Genomic DNA, 22744 nt, shown 5'->3' on the forward strand with positions numbered 1-22744 from the left:
TGCAATACTGTAGTGCAGCTGAATTAAGATAAATAATTAGTTTTATGTAGTTGATATATAGTGGATATTTTACAAATTAATTTCGGAAAAAAAAATCAGTTTAAAACAAAATCAAATTTAAAGGTGCTAAGAGGAACTTTAAAATATGTCTGAAACAGTCTAATTTTAACTCTGATGATCTACAGCTGGCGTGGTAAAAACACTACCGCTTTTTTCCAAAGGGTGTGCAAAAATGAACACAAACTGAAAGTTCCTCGGAAAATGGCCGATAGGTAAAACTTTGAATTGATTTATATTTTTAATCACAACAGAATTTCTTCTTTATATATGTTTCTGTTTTCCAATGTGATCAATGCATGTGCTGCCTTAACCCCATATTACAATGACTCCACATCTATAGCTGTGTGTGTTTTACAGACCAGATACAAAACACTCTACCGATATCAAATCACATATCAGACAGAGAAAGAAATCCTCTCTCTCCCACAGGACAAAAACAATGACATCATAACAGACAGTGCATGTAATTCGATCACGGACGACCATGGCCCCTTAGGCATAGACATCATCATATCATATGCTCAAATCTTCCCCAAATCAAATGGGCCTTGGCAAGGGACAGTACAATACGGTACAAAATTCAAAACATCAATGCAATCCAGCCAATTGGGAGGGGGAGAAAACATGTGGAATACTGGCTTTTGGGAGACATATTTCATTAAAGGTGCAGTGTGTAATATCTGATTATTTATTGGCATCTAGTGGTGAAAGTTCTAGAATGTAACGCTCCCTTAGTAACCCCTCCCGTTCGAATAATAACAAAGGCTATTGGTGGCCTTCAAGGACAAGAAGCTAGTTACTAAAGACAGGATTGGAAATAAATAAATAAAGATAGGGTTGGGCTACCCTCTCATATGTAGATATAAAAAGGCTCATTTTAAGGAAATAAAAGAAAAAAAACAACGTAATTTTTTTTACGCGATTATACACTCATTATATTAAAACTTACCTATGATAAATATCACATTCCATTTCTACCAAGTCTGTTAAAAAATAAAAAATAAATGCCAATACATTTTACACACTGCACCTTTAAATAAATGCTAAACTAAACCATTCTAATACTATCTGATCATGTGACATGTCTCGCTCTCTCACCTTCTGTATTTGCTTCTTTAATCTTTGGGGATTTGGAGCTGTCACTCAGACGACGGGCTGCCACCGAACAAATAAAAGCAGACGGAGCACACACACATATAAGGCTTTCGTTTATTGATGACAGATGCACAAGATTTTTTAGTTTTTTTTTTCTCTTTCGTTCTTTGGGAAAGGTGACAAATCCAGAGCGTTATTAACACAAGGCATCAATGAATCATGCACCACACATTACACACAAGCTAATGAGCAGTCACTCAAACAGCATGACTACATTCACTGACAGCTACAGTCTTTTTCTAGTCTAAAAATGTTCATCAAACACAGTTAAAATAAAAGGGGAAGAGCTGTTTTTAAATAGTGCTGCTCCCCTCACATTCAGAGGGCTTTTATATCCTCTAGAGCAGAGGTGTGTTTAAGTTCTGAGGAGACTTAACAAAGATGGAGTCAGTGATTCTGGAGAACGCTTGTTGTCAAAATCCCCTTTTTGTTAAAATCCGTGACTATCTCCTCCTCACGATCCATTGACCTGTCTTTACTGTGTTTGCACTGGAGAAAAAAATCTGGTGTTAATACACAGCCTAGGCTCTGTAAACTGGTATGTAAACAAAGCTGTCCACAGTATAGCTGCTAGCAACATGCCAGTTTACAGAGCCTAGGATGTGTATTATTTACCATGGATAATTTTTTCCAGCGCACACACAGTACATACAGGTAGCGGATCGTGAAGAGATATTCAATGATTTAAAAAAACTAATACAAATAATGTATTTATTGTTATATTAACAAGCGTTCTCCATAATTGCTGATTCCACCTTTTAAAGTATAATGGTGGACATTTGTTTACAAGCTGCCACTTCAGAGCTACTTTATACAGTCTCTCTCTCTCTCTCTCTCTCTGTCTGTCTGTGTCCCTCTCCCCCTCTCTCTCTCTCTCTCTCTCTCCATCCCCCCCTTCTCTCTCTCTCCATCAAAACAACAGGCGTCAGTTACTCACCAGTCATACTCTTCACCGAACATGTGCTGTTCTTTCTTTTCCTTTTCGGGCCATTGAGCCACCTGTCACACAAAGACAAGAGAAGAAGAAAAAGGCAATGAGTGAACTACAACATACAAAAAACACATATTAAACTTTCTGCTTGTGTTCATTCTTTGCACCCCCTTTGGAGTAAAGCGGTAATGTTTTGACTACGCCAGCTGTTGTTATTGGGTGAGCGTACCCATGACAAAAGCACTAAGAAAAACAATATAAAATAGCATTCTTTGCACTGATGGTCTCGTTTGCTGTGACATGTCATTTTTGATCATCAGAGGAAAAATTTGACAAATTCAGAAATACTTAAAAGTTCCTCGTAGCTACTGTAACAAACAGGTGTAAATGTGGACTGACAGAGATGTAAAATACATCAGTAAACTACATAGTGAGGAGGATATATGTGGAGTGTTATGTTATGAGATCATGAAAATGGAAACCAAACGGAATATAAACATCATTCTTAAACATATTCCTCTCCAGTCTTTGCCTAACCATCTGCTTCTTAAATTAGGTTAAAAAAACACAGTCGTTTCGGTTTGCCACTACTTTAAATTCTACCAAAGAGTGTAATTGGAACTCTCTAGAGCAACAACTAACGGTTTACTCATAGGCACTGTGTCATAAGAGAAGGGAAAATATGTGGCAAAAAAAAAGAGTTTTATTTGGCAGAAAGGGGACTGAATCCCAAGCAGCACGGAAAAAGGAGTTAGCGGGAAATACAATTAAAACCCTCAAAACGACTCTAGTTACCCAGAGTACACATGGGAACGGCCCACACAATAACATACAATAACATACACACCGCAACTTTAACATGCATCTGGCACACAAGCAAGGCAACACTTAAAGCTATAGTGCGTCACTTTTGTCATATAAATGAATGTGGGTGTACAATCAAGCCAACGCCAAACCAGTTGACACAAAGTTGATCAAGCCTATCATAGCTCCACAAAACTCTCTCTGTATTTCTCAGTGTGGCAGCGTTTACAAACGGGTGTCACCCCCCTGACACTGGCGCAGGATCTTAGAAAAAATCCCAATAAATGTTTCAGCTTTTGATTCCACCGCTAAGAAAAAACCTGGACGTACAGCAGAAGGTATAAAATCCATGCAATATCACAGAAGACTTATATTAAGATAGATGCACCGACAGTGTTACTGTAATGACTCAGAATGCCTCATGGGGGGTAACATAAGCTACACACTATGGCTTTAAGCGTATATGCTCAAAAAGCCTAGTGCACTCAAGAAATGCAATGCAAGGCAAGGCAAGGCAAATTTATTTATATAGCACAATTCAGACACAAGGCCACTCAAAGTGCTTCACAGGCGCAAGAAATACATCAAGATTAAAGTACATCAAGTATAGAAAACACATTGAAAAAAAAATTAAAAAAAGAAAGACAACTGCAACCCCGCTGACACATGTAAAAGGCATGTGTGTATACAGAAGGGACCTGGCTTGCTCTAAAGGGAATTGTGAACCTACAGAGATGGAACAGGGAGGGAGCTAAGTAGATGGGAGGAAAAACTATTTTCTAAGAATGCAGAGAGAGAGAGAGAGAGAGAGAGAGAGAGAGAGAGAGAGAGAGAGAGAGAGAGAGAGAGAGGGGGGGGAGAGGGGGAAGAGAGAGAGAGGGAGGGAGAGAGAGAGAGAGAGAGAGAGAGAGGGGGAGAGGGGGAAGAGAGAGAGAGGGAGGGAGAGAGAGAGAGGGCAAGAGAGTGTTTATTGTCTGAATATTTTGACTTATTGTACAAGTATTTTGATGCTTTGCTTTAGCAACATAGTTTTATAAAACTTTCATGCCGATAAAACCCATTTGAATTTGAGAGAAAGAGAGAGAGAGAGAGAGAGAGAGAGAGAGAGAGAGAGAGGGGGAGAGAGATTGCGAGAGAGAGAGAGAGAGAGAGAGAGAAAGAGAGAGAGAGGGAGAGAGATTGCGAGAGAGAGAGTTAGAGAGAGACAGAGCGATAGAGAGTGAGTGAGGAGTGAGTGCTAGATGTGTATAGTATCCCAAGGGTGCAGCTACTCTGCTCTCAGACCGCTCCTGTCCACTCCAGGGCCTTTTAATACCAGGACTCCATTAGCACCGTAAATAAAACTCTTTAAGACACGCAACACACACACACACACACACACACACACACACACACACACACACACACACACACACACACACACACACACACACACACACACACACACACACACACACACACACACACACACACACACACACACACACACACACACACACACACACACACACACACACAGGGCAATAGGTTACATCGCTCTGTCAAAAGTGCGTTATAGTATGTTCTTTATTACCTGGATGGTATGACGCGCGCTATGTGATGTATCGATATTATCATGAAATATCGCCAGTTGATTACTTCACAGAATATATGTTTCACTGTTGTTGTTTACAGCAGCAGGGCCCACAGTTTGGTTGACAGACATATTGTTGTCTAACATTTGGTTCCAGGTTCCTCAAAATAAATTACTTTTGGTTTATCATGATAGAATTATTCCATAATAGGAATATGTTTTGTAAACTAAATCCAGGCTCTGCAAATGTAAACAAACCCCCCCCCCCCCCTCCTCCTCTGAAACTGCATAGTGCACCTTTAAATTTTATTTTATTTTATTACATTATGTAGACGACACACAATATGCAAATGGCTGGAGTATATCAAAAATATATTGTTTCAAAATTCTTCAATATTTGTTCCAATAGCCATGCTGCTGTCTCACCACTGTTCATAATGCGTTTCAATAATCCCTGCTCTATGTAGCTCCTCCATTTCATTTGTACTGTGTCGTAAGTGTTTCCCTTGAGAATATGTTGTATTAAACTGAAATGCACAATTGGATTTATTCCCCCTTATTCATTATTTTCCTATATCAGTAGGAGCCTGTTATTTTCAGACACAGCATTTACCAGGCTGAGTGTATGAAAAAATAGAATTGTTTCCCAGGTATTATAATGAAGAGCTGTTATTCTAAGTGATTCTCCTGTTCCCCACAAATGATTAGAAAGTCTTATGTGAAAAATTGCACATTTTATTCCACCACCTGAACCTCGTATACGCCAATTACATATTCCACCTCGCCTGGCATACACTATTGGCCCCCTTTAGAAACACAACAATATAATTGCCTGTTAAGTTGCTGTGGTTGAGCAAAACAATGTCAACCAAAAAATTGCCCTTCCACAATTAACATTGGTTTTCAATTACAGCGCAACATGTCATGTTTTCAGCTATTGTTCCCTTTGGCCTTTTCGGGAATACATCAGAGACACACACACACACACACACACACACACACACACACACACACACACACACACACACACACACACACACACACACACACACACACACAGCTTAACAGGGTGTTAAATTAAGCAACCTAATAGCCCTGCTGAGTCAAAGCTTAAATGAATGGTGATTGTTGTTGTTACTGTATTATTATCTTATTAAAACCTCATCTATCTATGTTGCTGCAATTATGGGAAGTGTTCGGAGAATGGCAGACATCTGACATGACAACCGTGTCCTCTTTGAAGGACAACAACATTTCCTTGGCAAACAACAACAACAACTGCATAGGGAAAATTGCATTTAAAAAACTCCAGTGTTGATACACAGCCTAGGCTCTGTAAACTGGTATGTAAGGTAAACAAAGGGAGGCAATCGTATAGCTGGCAACATGCCCATTTAAAGAGCAACATTTTTTGGAGAATGATTTTGTCAACAAACATCGTTCCAGAATTGCCGACTCGTAGAAATTCGTAGAAGTCGGTTATCTTCAGTTATTTTCATAATAGCTGGAAGTCAAAATTGTTATTGCGATTCAAATTCAATTAAAATAAAAACATAAAGAGTTTAAAGCCGTCAAGAGCAGCAGAAAAAGACGAGGTGTGGCTTTTTGTTCACTCAATACCTGCCACTCAAAAAGGTAAATATCTCTCTCTCAGTGCCAGTTGGCAGAAACAGGCATATACCGCTGCGGGCGACAACCAATCAAAGTGTCAGCTCACCCTGTCTCGAGTGGCGGCTTGTCATCATTTCAAAAAAATGAAACACAGAGCAAACTGAATAAGAGCATGTGTCATTATTCAGGTGGCTGTCACCTTCAATAACCACACAGCTACGTATGCAGTGAGATATGGCAATTACTCTTGACTAGCATTGTCTTATACTTGCTGACTTATTGAGTGAAACACAGACAGACAGACAGACAGACAGACATGCACACACGCACGCACGCGCACACACACACACACACACACAACCTGACAATTACCCTTGACTAGCAGTGTCTTATGCTTGCTGACTTATTGAGTGAAACGCAGACAGACAGACAGACAGACAGACATGTACATACACACACACACACACACACACACACACACACACACACACACACACACACACACACACACACACACACACACACAGCCTGACGATGTTTTCAGCTGTGTTCTGTTTACCCCTTGGCTGAGAAGCTTTCGGAGATACACATTTCATTTGACACATGATTGCACAACAGGCAGTTAATTGGCGGAGGCAGCTAGGAGACAGATCATCACGCTCTCATTATGCTCCACTTGGATCTCTATTATTATCAGATCAAAAACCCCAAAATAGCACTAATGAAAATAATGTTTTAATGGCTAACCCTTTGAGCATTAGCTTGAGCACAGCACTCCTTTGAATACTCTAAGAGCCCTCGAGAGACACCGTGTCAATCAAGCAAAAACACAAACATAGGCATAGGCATAGGAAATATACACACAACATGCCAACGCTAGGACAGTGCAATTAATTTAATTGTAATCGCGAAAACTATTTCTACTTCCAACAATTATGAAAAAAAAGATAATCAACTTTTACAAGATGATGTTTTTGAGGCAGGTTAAGCCATTTTAGCCAGGTCTTATTTTTATTTAATAGTTGAACTTTTTTTTCCCAAAACATAAAAAAAAATAATAATAATATGTTAATAAATACAAAATAATCGCAAATAATCATGATTTATCTATGGCACATAATCCAATCCAGCAGCCCTAGCAAACACATACAATCCAGTAAAGCAAAGTGCCCATGTCAGCTTCAATGCACTGAAGCTGAGTCTGTATCTTTAAAACAATAATTAACTTCTTGTCTATCCAAAAAAACAAACACAAAGTGAAATCCGACTTAAAGTGCTCGAGGCAGCCTTGACAGTATGGTGTCCCTGAGCTGCCAAAAAGTGTGTGTGTGTGTGTGTGTGTGTGTGTGTGGACACTTAAACTCTGAGTACTGTCTGTTCCCCATGGATGAAAAAAAAACACATCATGCAATATTTAATATTTCTTGATGGAATGTTGAGGCCTTTTTTCTTTTTGCAGGTTGAGGCATGAGGCTACAGTATTCAGTGGGGCTACACGGGCAATTTTTTTTTTTAAATGATCAACTCTTGCCCGGGATAGGGGGATTGCAACACCTCTAAATATGCAAAGTCCCCTCGCACTGTGCCCCCCCCCCCCCCCCTCCCCTCCCCAACCCATCCACCCACCTCAGCAACCTGAGCCAACCCCACACAAGCATGCACATACTGTACTTTCTCCCCTTAGCCCTGTCCAGAATGCACACACACACACGTACACACACATAGACACACTCACACACACACACACACACACACACACACACACACACACACATACACACACACACACACACACACACACACACACACACACACACAGATGCACACAGACACACACACACACACACACATGCACGGACACTCAGCTACACTTAAGCTGCATACAACTTTTTTAATCTTTTTTTTAATCTTGCATCTATATATGCTCTATTTCAGCTTCAACACTATAACTGTCTTCTGCAAAAGCCCTAGTTCCAGGAGGAATCATTGACAGTCACACACACACACACACACACACACACACACACACACACACACACACACACACACACACACACACACACACACACACACACGCGCGGATAAAACTTAACTTAATTTGTTGAGAAAGCAACAACTGAATTACCCATGGACAAGCCCGAGAGCTGTGTGTTAACAAATGTTGCGCAAGACAATTCAACGCACACATTCCAAAACAAATACAGAACAGAACGCTCTGCAAAGAAAAAAATAAAGAAAAAAAGGATAAAAAAGAAAAGAAAAAATGACTTACAGTGCTGACCTGATGAAGCAGTGGGACTGTAAGATATGCATGGTTAGCCGAGTAGTTTCAGATGTATAGCTAATAGGCTAATAGCTGATAAACACCCCCTTTAAAGCATGGAGGAACTTTCACTCTCTTTATACAGCCTAGTCTGATTTCTCTACCAGTTGTGCTATGTTTAGCCTGCTGACCCAACTCAAATACATGCTGCCTCTCTCTCTCTTTCTCTCTCTCTCTGTCTCTCTCTATATATCCCTCTCTATCTCTCTCTCTGTCTGTCTGTCCCTCCCTCTCCTACAGTGCGTGGGACTTTATTACTGCTCTGTTGCTATAGTATCCACCCATGTCTAACGTGATTGGATGACAGCCAACGTCTCTCTCTGACAGAGGCAGACAGGTAAAGTCATTGCAGAGCTGTCAGGTAACTTCACATTGAGCACTCTCACTCGGGCACTTTGCTATTCTTCAGACAGCGTAAGGGGTTTTTATGGAGGCTAAAGCAGCAGTGACAGTGATTATGAAGAAAACTTATGTAAGAGCTTAAACGAGACAAGCCACCAACACAGAGAACTGTGTGTCCTCACAGATAGATTGATAGATAAACCCCCCTTTGGATTTGGCACACTTTAAAGTTCAAAGTTCCTCTTCATATATAACAATTACAGAGGCAGTCGTGGGCAATGCAACTTTTTTTTTGTAGTGTATAGTATTCTGTATATATAGATATAACACAAACACAAAAAAATCGGAAGGCAATTTCAACATAAAACACACTCTGGAAATCCAATATCTAAACTAAATTGAACTAAATAATACAGAAATACTATACTCCAATTTACGCCATACTGTATCAAGGTCTTTACTCATATCTGTACCTTTAAAAAAATCTATCTATCTATCTATCTATCTATCTATCTATCTATCTATCTATCTATCTATCTATCTATCTATCTATCTATCTATCTATCTATCTATCTATCTATCTATCTATCTATCTATCTATCTATCTATCTATCTATCTATCTATCTATCTATCTATCTATCTAACATGCACATTCACTTGTTCAATGTTGAAACAAAGACAGACATTTACTTCCTGCAAAACCTGTTGACATGTAATCGTTTGAAAAAGATTTCACAGGTCATCTTCGCTTCACACGAGGACGGAGAATGGAATTTGTAACACTTCCATTGCATAGAGAGGAATGTCATGACATCCGAAGCTAACCGAATGAGTGGACGCCAAGTCAGAAAAAATATGGCTGTTGTTATTCGAGTGAAATGACCCGAAAAGCTTTGAAAACCCACACTCTTCAAACACACATCACAACAATCGTAAAAAAAAAACACACTCCAATCCAGAATAGTACAGATAGAATTAGATCCATAACAATGTATATGAATGAAGCCTATGTCCTACGTTTAGTAGCGGGTAGTACACACTACAGTAGCCTATTGTCCTGTGTGTTTTATACATGTTACAGGCCCATACAGCTGCGGTCTATCGTGTCCCATACATCGCTACACGCCAAAGGACACTTTGTTCCCGAGTGTGTCCCCACCACTGTTTAAATTACAGGCCGAGCCAAAGGGGATATAGGCATGCCACTGAGTGAGGCCAACACAAGACAACTCCCTCTGTCCAAATAAGCCAGTGTACATTAACCCACACACACAACACACCACCCATACTAAACACTGAGGCTAAATACTCACTGGATATATATATGGCACGATACATCCTGTACTATTCAAACAAGACTATGCTAAGCTATATTTAGATGCATACAATTCAATTCCAATATGTGTAATTTGCATCTATATGCTAGGACTTAGCTTAGTTTAGGACTGAGTGTTTTCTGCAAATGTCCTTCTTGTTTAAGTACTAGGGATCATTGAACGTGTTTTGGTCAATTACTCTTGACCACCAGTGGCTTATGCTTGCTGACTTATTGAATGACACGCACACACACACACTCACACACACACACACACTCAAGCACTCACACAGACACACACACACACACACACTCAAGCACTCACACAGACACACACACACACACACACACACACACACACACACACACACACACGCACACACACCTAAGGTAAGTACATTTGAGGGGATTCAAAATGTGTGGAAAAATCCTCACCAGATATTATTCTCAAAAACTATTTAATCTCCATTACTTGTTCAATATAATTTAAAAACCTTTGCATGACACACACACCCACATACTCGGCATGCGTCGGCAACAATCAAGGCATTAGATCAGTCATCACAACTCTTACGTAGTCTTAACTTCTTGGAAGGTTTTGAGATGCATGCATGCATGCAATGTTGGTATTCATCACGCTATTGTGTCCTTTCCAGTAGGTTTACATATTCAACACACTGCTAGCACAAGATGTCCCTGCCACGCCCTTATGTGTGCTGCTGCATAGGCACATATAACCTTCATCGACTAGAAATACCGGTACGTATAGAACAACTGCCTTTTCTATTGAACTCAATGACATTCACAGTTTAAGGAAATATTTGAATTCACCAACAGACAAAAAGAACCGTTGACGTTCAAATGTAATTAAATCCATAGCCATGGCAGAGGGAAGCAGTCTGATCAACATGAGTTTAGTACGTTTTATTTATTCGCCACATACACAGTTGCACAGGGCAATGCAAAAAATTCAAAATTAAATTGCTCTTGATACATCTCCAGGTAGCACTTACATGTGGCACTTTTTAGTTTGGTTTATTTGAAGCTAAAGTACTTGCAGGATTCTTGTTTTTCTGAGTTTGTACCTTAATGGAAGTCGCTTTGGATAAAAGTGTAAGCTAAATAAAATGTAGTGTAATGTAATGTGTAGTGAAATTCTTATGTACCAGTCCGGCTGTAATTCAACTATATAAAGTGGAGGATTATATTAATGATTGGGTGGTCACTGGGTGGTGGGCTCAGTGACATTGTCAGTCTGGTTTAACAGTCTGATGGCCTGAGGAATGGAGACTGTTAGTCGTCAATGGCGGTAACTTTAATGAAATACTTCAATTAATCATTTTAAGATTCATATGTGGCGTTTTCTCCCAGTGTAAAAAATATTCCATATTTTGAACTTTTTATATACTTTTATGTACTGTTCCTATATGTGTTAATATTTGCATAGTAATTTAATATGCCCTCCCTCTGCGTGCATGGACAGGTCTGACTGTGTACTCTAACACACGCATACTGCAGAGTTAGTAGCACCCATCACTGTTTGCCATAGGATTGAAGATTGAGAGATACAAGTCTGGCTGTTGAGGAGTAAATATTTGCAATTGTGCCTTGTCTGGACTTTTAACATGTGTGTCCGTCTGCCATTGGCTCTTGAGGCTTAAGTACAAACTACACTTTGCATACTGATGAGTATAGGTTAAAATCTAGTTCACATATCTATCTTATTTCAGATTAAGAAAAACATCTTCTGTTTTATTGAACATAAATGCATAGACAAAAATTGTGGTGACATATTCAAGTAAATGAAAAAAGTAGAGCTAACTTTTCTTGATGTATATGCTTTGTTCGAATGGTTGCGGCTGTATGCATCAGCCTCTAGGTTAAGACACTTTACTGACACGTTTTTGACAGATCAAAATAGCCTAGATAAAAGTTATGTTCTAAAGTAAAAACGACGGGTGCTCTCCTCCCTCTTTGCGTTTCAGTTGTGTTCATTTGCATAAATACAGTATGAAGAAGTGTCCATATAGCGCACTATGGCAATGATAAAATAGGGGAAACAACACTGCCCATCTGATGCTATTGACTTGAATGCAATTCTGATGAGCACTCATATCTTGGGCAACATAAAATAAAAAAATAATGTAAAAATAACATAATATAATATCAACAGGACTTGCACTAGAGGAAAACTCAACCAACCATTGGCTGAGTGCATTGATGAGACTGTCTCTCACATAAACCATGGCTTTTAAAGCACATCCACAACAAACCCTGCGTTCCAATCCCCATACCATCTACTATTTAGTATGGTAGAAAAATGATTTAGGATGTCCCAATTCTTGTGACCAGATTTAATATGGTTAGAGATACCAGAGATTTTTAGTGTTGAAATCCGCAGCTATTATGGCGATTCTGACCCACAATCCAGTGCACACTGGAAGTGAAGTCACACATCGAAGGAGCTTCCGAGTGAAAATAATATAAAAGCAAGAGGCAAGATCAAGGCGCAATGTTATGATGAAATAAATAAGTAAAAGTATGTCCCAAGTGTATGCCTACTGCAACTAGATTATTTTTATGATCAGATGTAGTATGTAGAATAGAAAGAATAAAGAGTTTGCGATTTGGAACACAGGGAAAGATTCCTTGATAAAACAAACCACTCGCACCCCCCACTATGGCTCAAGCCTTTGACTCTGTTCATGCAACACAGTGCAAGCAGCCTTGCATCAGCATGCGGCAACATGGTTATAGAAGTGATGTAAGCTAGCTGTGTATCTATATCCATGTTTAGGACTATATTCGACTTAAACTTAAAGCGTCATCAAGCTGCAACTATCAGCTCTTTTACATCCAATCTGGAGACTTCTCTGGTTCAATTTTAACCTGGCGGTCAGTGCACGAGAAATACAATATTTCTGGCTATTTCTCCACCCTGTATTTGTACTTTTAATGTTTAATCATGATGTATGGTATGTCGCTATAAAGCACTTTGAACGGCCTTGTGTCTGAATTGAGCTATATGAATGAACTTGCCTTGGCTTCATAATGAACCACGAAGCCAAAATACAAGTGGTTTCATTCCACGAAAGCAAAATTCCATGAAAAAATCATCAAAGGTTTGAAAACCAATATAACATAGAGCATTACTGAACAGGTTTTGATTATCAGACATACAATCTTTCAGACGCTGAAGCACAAAAACTATCTTCAATGCATTATAGGTACATAGGAGGTACAGGTACGGGCATATAGGTATTCATCTTGTCGGCTGGCGTGCTTTAGCTATGATTTATACAATTTTCCTTAGGGTGTTTTTCCATCTATCTAGGCTGGGAACCAAGAGCCCGAGCAATTCAACATACAGAGGGGAGGGAGAGAGGAGAGGGAGGGAGGAGGGAGGGAGAGAGAGGGGAGAGGGAGGGGGGGGGGATCAACTTCTCTGTCATACCAAACACCACATTGATATCAACTCCAGGCAGCAACTGCTCTGCTCTCAAGTCCCGAGAGCGTAATAATTCTTTATGATTTTTTAATTACAGTTCGTGTGAGGTGCAAAGCGCTGTAGAAAAAGCTACTGGTAACAGGTACATTGTATTTATAAAGGATACTTACACACCCCAAAAACGTGTGCACCCAGATCGCGAAGAAATCAGTGTGTGTATGTGTGTTTGTGTGTGTGTGTGTGTGTGTGTGTGTGTGTGTGTGTGTGTGTGTGTGTGTGTGTGTGTGTGTGTGTGTGTGTGTGGGTCTGTGACCATGTGTTTGTGTTTGTGATAGTGTGTTTGAGTATGTTGAAGAGTGTGTATGTGTGTGTCGAAAAGTGTGTGAGTGGTGTGAGTGTTAGTGTGTGTGTGTTTATGCGTATGTGTGTGTTTGCGACAGTGTGTGTGTGTGTTTGTTTTTATGTGTGTGTTTGCGTCTGTGTCTGTGTGTGTCTGTGATCATGTGTTTGTGAGTGTGTGTGTGTGTGTGTGCGTGAGTTAATAACTGTGTGTTTGTGTGTGTTGAAGAGTGTGTGTGTGTGTGTGTGTGTGTTTGTGTGTGTGTGTGTTTGTGACGGGCTGAGTGACAGAGCTGATAATCCCCTGACAGGTGTTAGCCGACAGATCTATCCAGGCTTCACCGGATTGACTTTCTTAATGCTATAGCTCCTAATACAGCAACACGGATACACAGTGCATGTGAGTGTGAGAGTGCTTTATAGGCAGCCGGCTCGGCCCTTTACATGGTAAAAATAATAAGATAAACCTATAATGTTATCATTAATAAATACATAAAGAGACAGACACAGAAATGATTTTACCTGTCTGTACTGTGTGTGTGTGTGTGTGTGTGTGTGTGTGTGTGTGTGTGTCCAGTGTTCAAACACAGCCTAGGCTCTGTAAACAGGCATGTTGCTATAGCTACGATGGGCCCCCACATGTTTAAATACGAGTCTACAGAAACTAAGCTATGTATTAACACATAGACATTGCGGACAGGTAGTGGATCGTGAGGAGATATTCACTGTTTTTGACACAACAATCGTTCTCCAGAAAAGCCGACTCCACCAGTGATAAATACTACATGCTGCAAACAGAAAGCCCTTCTAGCAAAATCAATAAAACATGCTAAAAAGTTTCTGTGATCATAATGTTCAATAATTCACTAGCTAAAAGGATATGTGTTACAGCAACGTAAATACGATCTGGGCAAAATTCAGCTTGCTTTGTTTACTTCCCCAGCAACTTATAAGCAAATATTAAAGAAATAGAAAATAGAAATGTGTCTTTTCGCATATCCCCTCTCAAGTTAACACCCTTCTGAGGGGTCAGCCATAGAACAGGGCCCCCTGGAGCAGTTTGGGGTCTAAGTGCCTTGCTCAAGGACACAATGGTAGAGATTGTGGGCACTGTATATGTGATGTATTACAACTAACACCCTCTTGTCCAGTGCCGGTAATCAAACCAGCGACCTCATGGTTACTGGTCGGCCCACATTCCTCTAGACCATCCAACCACCCAAACCATGTCCGATTTTTTTCACTGCCTGCTGACGTCTTCTTTGAAAATAGCGACAAATACATCCTACACCTGAGCTTACACTCGCCTAACTCTTCAGACAAACTTGCATGTGCACATGACACGTGAGCTCCCCGCCTGACTTAAACAGACCCTGCTGCACTGTCAATACAATAGAGACAGGTATTATAAGTCAAGTAATTACTTCCCGAAAGCATCTTCTTCTAGTGCCAAAACATTGCAAACATTTTAGGGCGGGGGAGGAGAAAAGGAGAGAGCCCTAATTGCAGCATGGGTGTATGTATGTAGGCGGTAAGCAACATCAAACAGATGACGCTTGATGAATCACAGTGACCGGTAATATCCAACCTGTAGATCACTTAGATCACAGGCTAAGTGACACATATCATATTCATAAAAGGATTTATTTATAGATATGATTGAGGCGTGAATCGGATCTGAGAATGAGAAGATTCCATGTAATTTTTTACTGCTTTACACTCTTATTACTTACTGCTTTTTACTGTCTGTCTGTCTGTCTGTCTGTCTGTCTGTCTGTCTGTCTATCTATCTATCTATCTATCTATCTATCTATCTATCTATCTATCTATCTATCTATCTATCTATCTATGCATGCACAGTACAAATCCAATATGAGTGACATGAGATGCTTAAACATCAGCATTGGGCCATTTTAAGCTTTGCAATGTAAAAAACTTCCTAAATATTTCAAACTCACTGTTTCTCTTCCCCCTCTGACGGGCTAGCGTCCTGCTCCGGCGGAACGTCGTCCATTCACCTTAATTCCATCAAGCAGCCAATCAAGAGAGACTGAGGCAAGCCCCGCCCTCGAATGCAGTATTGTCATTCGCCGGTCGGGAGGAAGGGGCTCGGTCAGGGAAACATGACGTCACCACCGGAGCTCTGAGAGGTAGGGGTGGGGGTGGGGGTGTGGAGGGGGCGGAGGGGAGGGGGTCTCCAGAAGGATTCGACCCCACGTGAGGTCGGAGTGTTGGGGTTGTGGCTCGGAGTTTAACTGCAAAGCTTGGAAGGTTGTGGAGGTCCCGATGGGGTGAATCATCAGGTCCTATAGGAGGCTGGAAGAGGGGGGGGTCGGTCTCAGGGATACAGCCGGTAGAGTGGGTTGATCCAATCTGGAAGGGAACACACAGGGAACAGTGAGATTAGACTGTTTCTAGAGCTGAAATCATTTGTTTGTCGTCAAAAAAATAATTGCCAACGAAAAGGGGGCGCTCGTGGCGCAGTGGGTAAGAGCGGCCATTCCATTCCCCCTCACCCCCCCCGGCCCATGCCCTGCTGCAGACCCGGGTCAGTTCTCTGCATCTCTTAATCCTCCATGATAGTACATTCAGTATCTTTGGAAAAAAACATATGCATTGATACCAGAATAATCTTAAATGCAACTGGTAGCCCCAAAGATGAGATCCAAGCAAGATCTTAGGCCCAAATTGTTGTGTTATTTGGTTTCATATTATGGAATGAAAGTATACATCAACTTGTTTCCTCTGTCTCATTGTTTGTGTAGAAAAATAGAACTTCTATGCTATCAAAAGCAATTAGTTTGACATAACACAGTTGGTTCATATGTTACACATGACTCTTTGCTCAGAACGTTTTGTAATTTTGTATTTGTTTTAATTTATAAGATTTTTTTCAATTGTTTATTTTTTTATTTCTTCAAATAGATTTTATTTTGTGTGTTTGTGTGTGTGTGTGTGTGTGCTAGTATGTGTGTTTGCTTGTGTGTGTGTGCTTTGTATTCTTATATGCAAATCTTGTTTGGCTGTGGTTTCCATATACGCCTGTACAGGTTTCTGTCGCACCCACACATGTATAATTATATGTTTTAGCACTGCGTGTTTTTACATTGGCATCGATCCCATTCCATTATCCTTCTGGGAATTTGTTATCTACTCATAACACATGACACGCACAGATACCAACAACTGGTCCATTGGTTGATAAAGGGTGAGAGAGAAAATGTTTCCCGGAAAGCAGAGAAATTTCTTCGATTCACAAACGAGGTTAAGAGGGGATTCTGTGGCCTTGAGGTCATGCGGAAACTCAGTTACCTTTAAAGACTTCTGAAACAAACTAGAAAGTTCCTGGAAAACAATTGATGGAATGTCACCTTGCATTCTGGGGTTAAGTAGCTTTAAAATAGGCAGCTGAATGTGGGCTGTTGTTGTGTGCGTGTGTGTGTGTGTGTGTGTGTGTGTGTGTGTGTGTGTGTGTGTGTGTGTGTGTGTGTGTGTGTGTGTGTGTGTGTGCGTGTGCGCAGGTGGAAGCACTTAGATCAGGGTCTTGATCCACCAGTGCCTGCCTCCCGCCTCTTGTTGTCCAAGGAGGGCTTTAGACTTTCCCCCTAGGTTAATCCCTGGCTCACTGCCTCTGTAATCCGGTGCAGTGGGAAACGGGACATGAGAATGTAAACAGACTGTGGCTGATTATATTATGATTGCTTTATACTGCTAATAGAGAGATTACAGTATATTCAAACACAACAGTCTACGGAAGGTACCTGCCTACTGTACATACTGATGGCTTTTTGATAAATAATAATTATTGTATTAAAATTCAACAGTTGGTACTTTATATATCTATTTTCAAAGCATATCATACAAGATTGTGACATAACAATTTTGAAACACTTTTTTTTAGTCTTTGAATAAATATAGAAACAATTTCTCAATTACTGAGAAATAACCCACAATTATTTTGGTATTTTATATCATTTTATCTCTGTTTTATATCAGTATGTACTGAGTATCTTTGGGTGCTGTTATGATCGATATTGTGATAAGTGAGAAATTCCCTAAGAAGGACTGTAAAAAGTAGTGCGCTGTATGTACAGATGTCAGGACATAGCCTGATTCCTCATAGATCAGCCTTAGGGGAGTGTCAGGGCCCAGGGTTAATGTATACGCGTCACATCAGGCCATTTCTCCATCTTTGCTCAACACCACATGGGATCTAGAAACAGAAACACATGCCTCACTGTACGTTCAAGTCACAGCTCACATACAGTACAGTGCCAAGCCTGGATGCAGCTAAGATGGTATGGTAAATGGACTTGACTTATATAGCGCTTTTTAGCCGATTTTCTCAGCCCCAACCTGGCTTTACAATTCTTACCACATTCACACACACACACTCACACACTGATGGCATAAGCTACCATGCAAGGCACCCTCTGGACCATTGGGAGCAATTTGGGGTTCATTGTCTTGCCCTGGGACACTTTGACATGTGGCGGGGAGACGGGGGATCGAACCTCCGACCCTGCGCTCCAGAGGACGATCTCCCTACCGACTGCGCCACTGCCGCCCGCATGGCTTGTACCCATGTAGCCTCCCGTGCCCTTCCACTCACCTCCACATAGCTCCCAGTCATTATCAATACTAATTAATTAGGTAATACGATTAATTACCCGCAGACAAATAGAATCTATTTCTGTGATCAATGATCCACCAACCCATTTATTATGTGTCCATTCAAAAGGAACTTTATTGAAAAACCTCATTCGCCGTGACCAAGCACTATCTATCAAGCATGCAGTTAAATCTATAGTGCCCAACTTCTGTCGCCCCCCCATGAAGAATTCTGAGTAATTACAACAACACTGTCTCTGCATCTACATGAGGTAAGCCTTCAGTGATTGCGCATGGATTTTGTACCTTCTGCTGTACGTCCAGGTTTTTTCTTAGCAGTAGCATCAACAACTGAAACATTTCTTGGGCGCTTCTTGTGATTTTTTTTTAATTATTCCGCCAGATTCAAGTGGGCGACACCAGTTTGTAAACACTGCCATACTGAGAAATGTAGAGAGAGTTTTGTGGAGCTTAAATAGGTTTAATAAACTCTGCGTAAAGTCTTTTGCCTATGGCTTGAATGTAACCAACATTGATTTACATGAAAATGTTACGCACTATAGCTTTAAAAATACACAGTAGACTCTAAAACAAGTGAATCACAGGGAGACTTATGCCATTCACTGTCATATAAAAAGGCCGTGGTAGAGTCGACTATGCCAGGACCAAGTGTAGTGTGGCTAGGCGGACAGTAATGACATAACCCCCACAGGCCAACCAAGCACTAATGGAGTAAATGCGTTATCAAAGGCCTTCTCTCTATCACATCAACTGAAGCCACAAGTGGCACTGTGGCTTCATGCGCTGTTGAGTTGTTGTTGTTGTTGTTTTTGTGTTCATCGCACAGACAGGGAGTTGTTTGTCTCACTAGGACAGTTGAGAAAAAAGACGCCCATTGTATGAGATTAGCCAGTGAAATTAGAGCTAAGTATATGCCAGCAAATAAATGCCTCGCTCCATCTGCAGACACAGGAAAAAACTTAAATGACCTAAGGGTTCAGCTCTTAATGCAAAAGACACCACAGTCAAAAACATTGTTTTTTTCAAGCAGCGGGGAATTTTGAGTTCTCTTAGGCTATTAAGGTGTTTTACCAAACCTTGTCTGTTTGCGTCTGTATATTTCTCATACACAACCCTCTTGAATGGCCATTATCTAAGATATAGTTTAAGATAACTTCTAATGCACACACATCAACTAAACTTTCCAAAATCCTTCTTATCACTATTCTGAAGGTTATTACAGGACGTTTTGCTCATGTGTTGTTGAATTGTCTGATTCATGATCATTTTGGCCGTAGAGACAAATACATTTTGAAGCCAAGATGTGTGGTCAGAGCATGGTTTAGCTCCAAGCCTATGGGGTTGTTGTGTCCCATGTGTGCGGTCTAGTAATGCGTGAGGGGCCGATATTTGATAGGAGACACGCTGATAGAAGTTGTTTTCCCCCCTTTATTTTTCTCTTTTTGTATAAATAATTGTTTTTATTTAGGACATAAGAACGAAGAAAAGAAAAAAAAAATTGCCTATGTAGTGTTGGTTTGTACACAGCATTTAACAATTTGTGAAGACAAGGTATTATATATACTGTACAGTAGAGTTTAAGAAAGTTAACCCAATTAGCTTCTAAGTAGCCAAACTGTCAAATCCCATAAGACCCTAATTATAACACATAACACTGCATCAATGTACTTCCAGAAAAAGGGCAAAAGTCAGCACACCCCCCGCCTCCCACCCCCAGCCTCCCCACTCCCCCTGAGACCCCACTCTATGTAGGCCATAGAGTGAAGACCCTCTCCATTACTCTGACCTTGTATGTACTCACCCTGGCTGCCACCCAGGATGTTATGCTTATATTAATATCCCTTTACTGTGTAACTAGGGTCAGGCCAAGAAAACACTGTAGCATGCCAAGGGGTCTGAGTATGAGGCATATGAGTACATTGCGTTCTCGTGCTGAAGAAACACAGTAAAAAAAAAAGGGAGTGAGTGAGTGAGGAGATAAGGAATGAAAGAAAGAGTGATAAAAGGAGACTGGGATAATATGTACTGTACTTTGTGGAGAGAGGGGCGTTGAGGTGAAGTTGTTGAAATGTACAAGAACATAAAAAAAAAAGACCTGATTTAGTCTCGCTGTTGGATGGAAGACAAAATAAACCCAGTTATCAGAGCTAGAGGGCCAATAACAGGAAGAGGACATAACAGGGCGTGGTCTAAAAAAACATGAATTTTCAGCAGCTTTTGGTAATTTTTCCATATTGAGATTAAAGTCTGGGAATGTACAGGTGCAGTAGAGGTTCCAGATTTATTATATATGACCAATCACGTCGCGCGAAATATGCTCTTGATCGTATCAGGAATCGAATCTTGCTCAAAGGCACGTGGTAACTTTATATTAAACGGGTGATGATGAATGTCTTTAGGAGGGAGCGTGTGTTCTTGGGTAACCTTCCAAGATACTCCACCCAAAAATCTATCTCATTTCAAGATAAGCTTTGGGGTCTTTTTGTATAATATTTTATGGAAGATTGTAGATAAGCCGCAGAAAAAAGCGAAGAAAACACACACACACACACACACACACACACACACACACACACACACACAAACACACAAAAAATGATATGCACCAAATGGTCCGCGGCTGGATTCAATACAACCCGTTACACAGCACACATGTTGACTGGTAAGAAAAAGCACAGGTGGATTTAATAAAATGAAGGATGGGCTGCCTTTTTTTAAAGGGGAAAACCTTATATCCCAGGACATCCCAACATGCTGTTACATTCAGGCCAATAAAAGGACCAAGGAAATACCCTAAAACATCCAATGAAACATGTCAAGGGCACTCACTGCAGATCAAGCCACTTCTCCAGTATCCATTTGTATTTTTTTTTCGAATCTAACTTTGCGAAACACTTTTGGTTTTGCCAATACATTGCCTAATTCTGGAAAAGTTTTGAAACTACAGGGATGGCCACAGCACCAAAAAGAATTGCTTGATTTTGATGAAACTAGGAAATTATGTCTAGAGTAAGAGTATAACACAACCGATTACAATAGCTAAAGTTACGCTCACAGTAAAGCATTCAGCGCAAGTACATACAGCTCTGGAAAAAATTAAGAGACCACTCCAAATGTTCAGTGTCTCTCGTTTGAATATGTACAGGGATATGTTTTCATAAAATTAACATTTTGGTTTTATTCTTAAAACTACTGACAACATTTGTACCAAATTCCCCCCAAAATATTGTCATTTTGAGCATTTCCATTAAGTAATGTAGAGATGAAGATTTAAGAAAAATCCTGACTGGTCTCTTAATTTTTTCCAGAACTGTATACAAAGTAAAGCACCTCAGAATTAGGAGAATTTGTTTTTCGGTTTGTATCAACTTTGCAATTATTTTACAGCAATTATAGTAGCTACAACAGAATCAACATTCCTGATGCAGAAGGCAACGTCGGAAAAAAATTGCAATGGCACTTTCAAGAATTTTGCGATTACCGAGCTTAGATCAAATTAGTGGTTTTCAATCCCACGCCAACGTGAAAGGTAATGACATTTTCTATTGAAAAAATAATAAATTCCAACATGCACACGTATACCCTAATACAACTCACATGGCTCAACCACACGCACCTTGAATCCCCATATACCTTTTCTAAGAAGACAGCTTCCACATTTTAATTGGGGCCTTCAAAAAAAAAACTGGCATATTCCCTCAAGCAGGGCTCACCTTTAATTGCGTGCTCAGAAATACAGACTTTAAAATGCTTCAAAAGAATTACTAGTGAATGCATGTTGATGCCTGGAGAAGCTCGGGATGAATTAAACATTGCCTGCTCTCTCTCTCTCTCTCTCTCTCTCTCTCTCTCTCTCTCTCCCTCTTTCTCCCTCTCTCTCTCTCTCTCTCTCTCTCTCTCTCTCCTCTGTTCCAGGGCAAAGAGATCGATGTCCCTCTTGTTCTTCAGAAAGCAAAGCAAAGAAACAAGTTGGATGTTCTCTTATAATCAATCGGGATGTAGTTAGGCACTGGCAATACATCGTTAAGTTGAAGGGATTTTTAGATTGTGTTTTGATAAAAAGTCATTAATTTCAGAGTATTATCAAAGAAGTGTGTGTGGGGGTGTGGGGGAGGGGGGCTCTGAGATAATATTTAAAACTTCAGATTGCGATTCTGAGGCTCAATATTTAGGAACTCGTGAGAGCGGAGACACTGATAGTCTTGCTGTA

At 40.4% G+C, this 22744-nt stretch overlaps 1 protein-coding gene across 2 annotated transcripts in view; it reads right to left on the reverse strand.

The window, feature by feature from the left end:
- The window catches only part of LOC307267168 (thyroid hormone receptor alpha-B), a 36860-nt gene extending 20898 nt beyond the window's left edge, over positions 1-15962 (reverse strand). The window contains exons 1-3 of one of the 2 annotated variants that reach the window (XM_080049413.1): positions 15861-15962; positions 2153-2214; positions 1159-1215 (exon numbers count right to left, since the gene is read on the reverse strand). In XM_080049413.1, the coding sequence (XP_079905539.1) occupies positions 1159-1215; positions 2153-2214; positions 15861-15916 (175 nt within the window). In that variant the 5' untranslated portion in view covers positions 15917-15962. The remainder of the gene's footprint in view (positions 1-1158; positions 1216-2152; positions 2215-15860) is intronic. The other variant, XM_080049414.1, reaches the window with a different exon arrangement.
- Positions 15963-22744: the final 6782 nt, after the last annotated feature.

This window comes from Ammodytes marinus, assembly GCF_949987685.1.
Source record: "Ammodytes marinus genome assembly, chromosome: 20".
Classification (NCBI taxonomy): domain Eukaryota; kingdom Metazoa; phylum Chordata; class Actinopteri; order Uranoscopiformes; family Ammodytidae; genus Ammodytes; species Ammodytes marinus.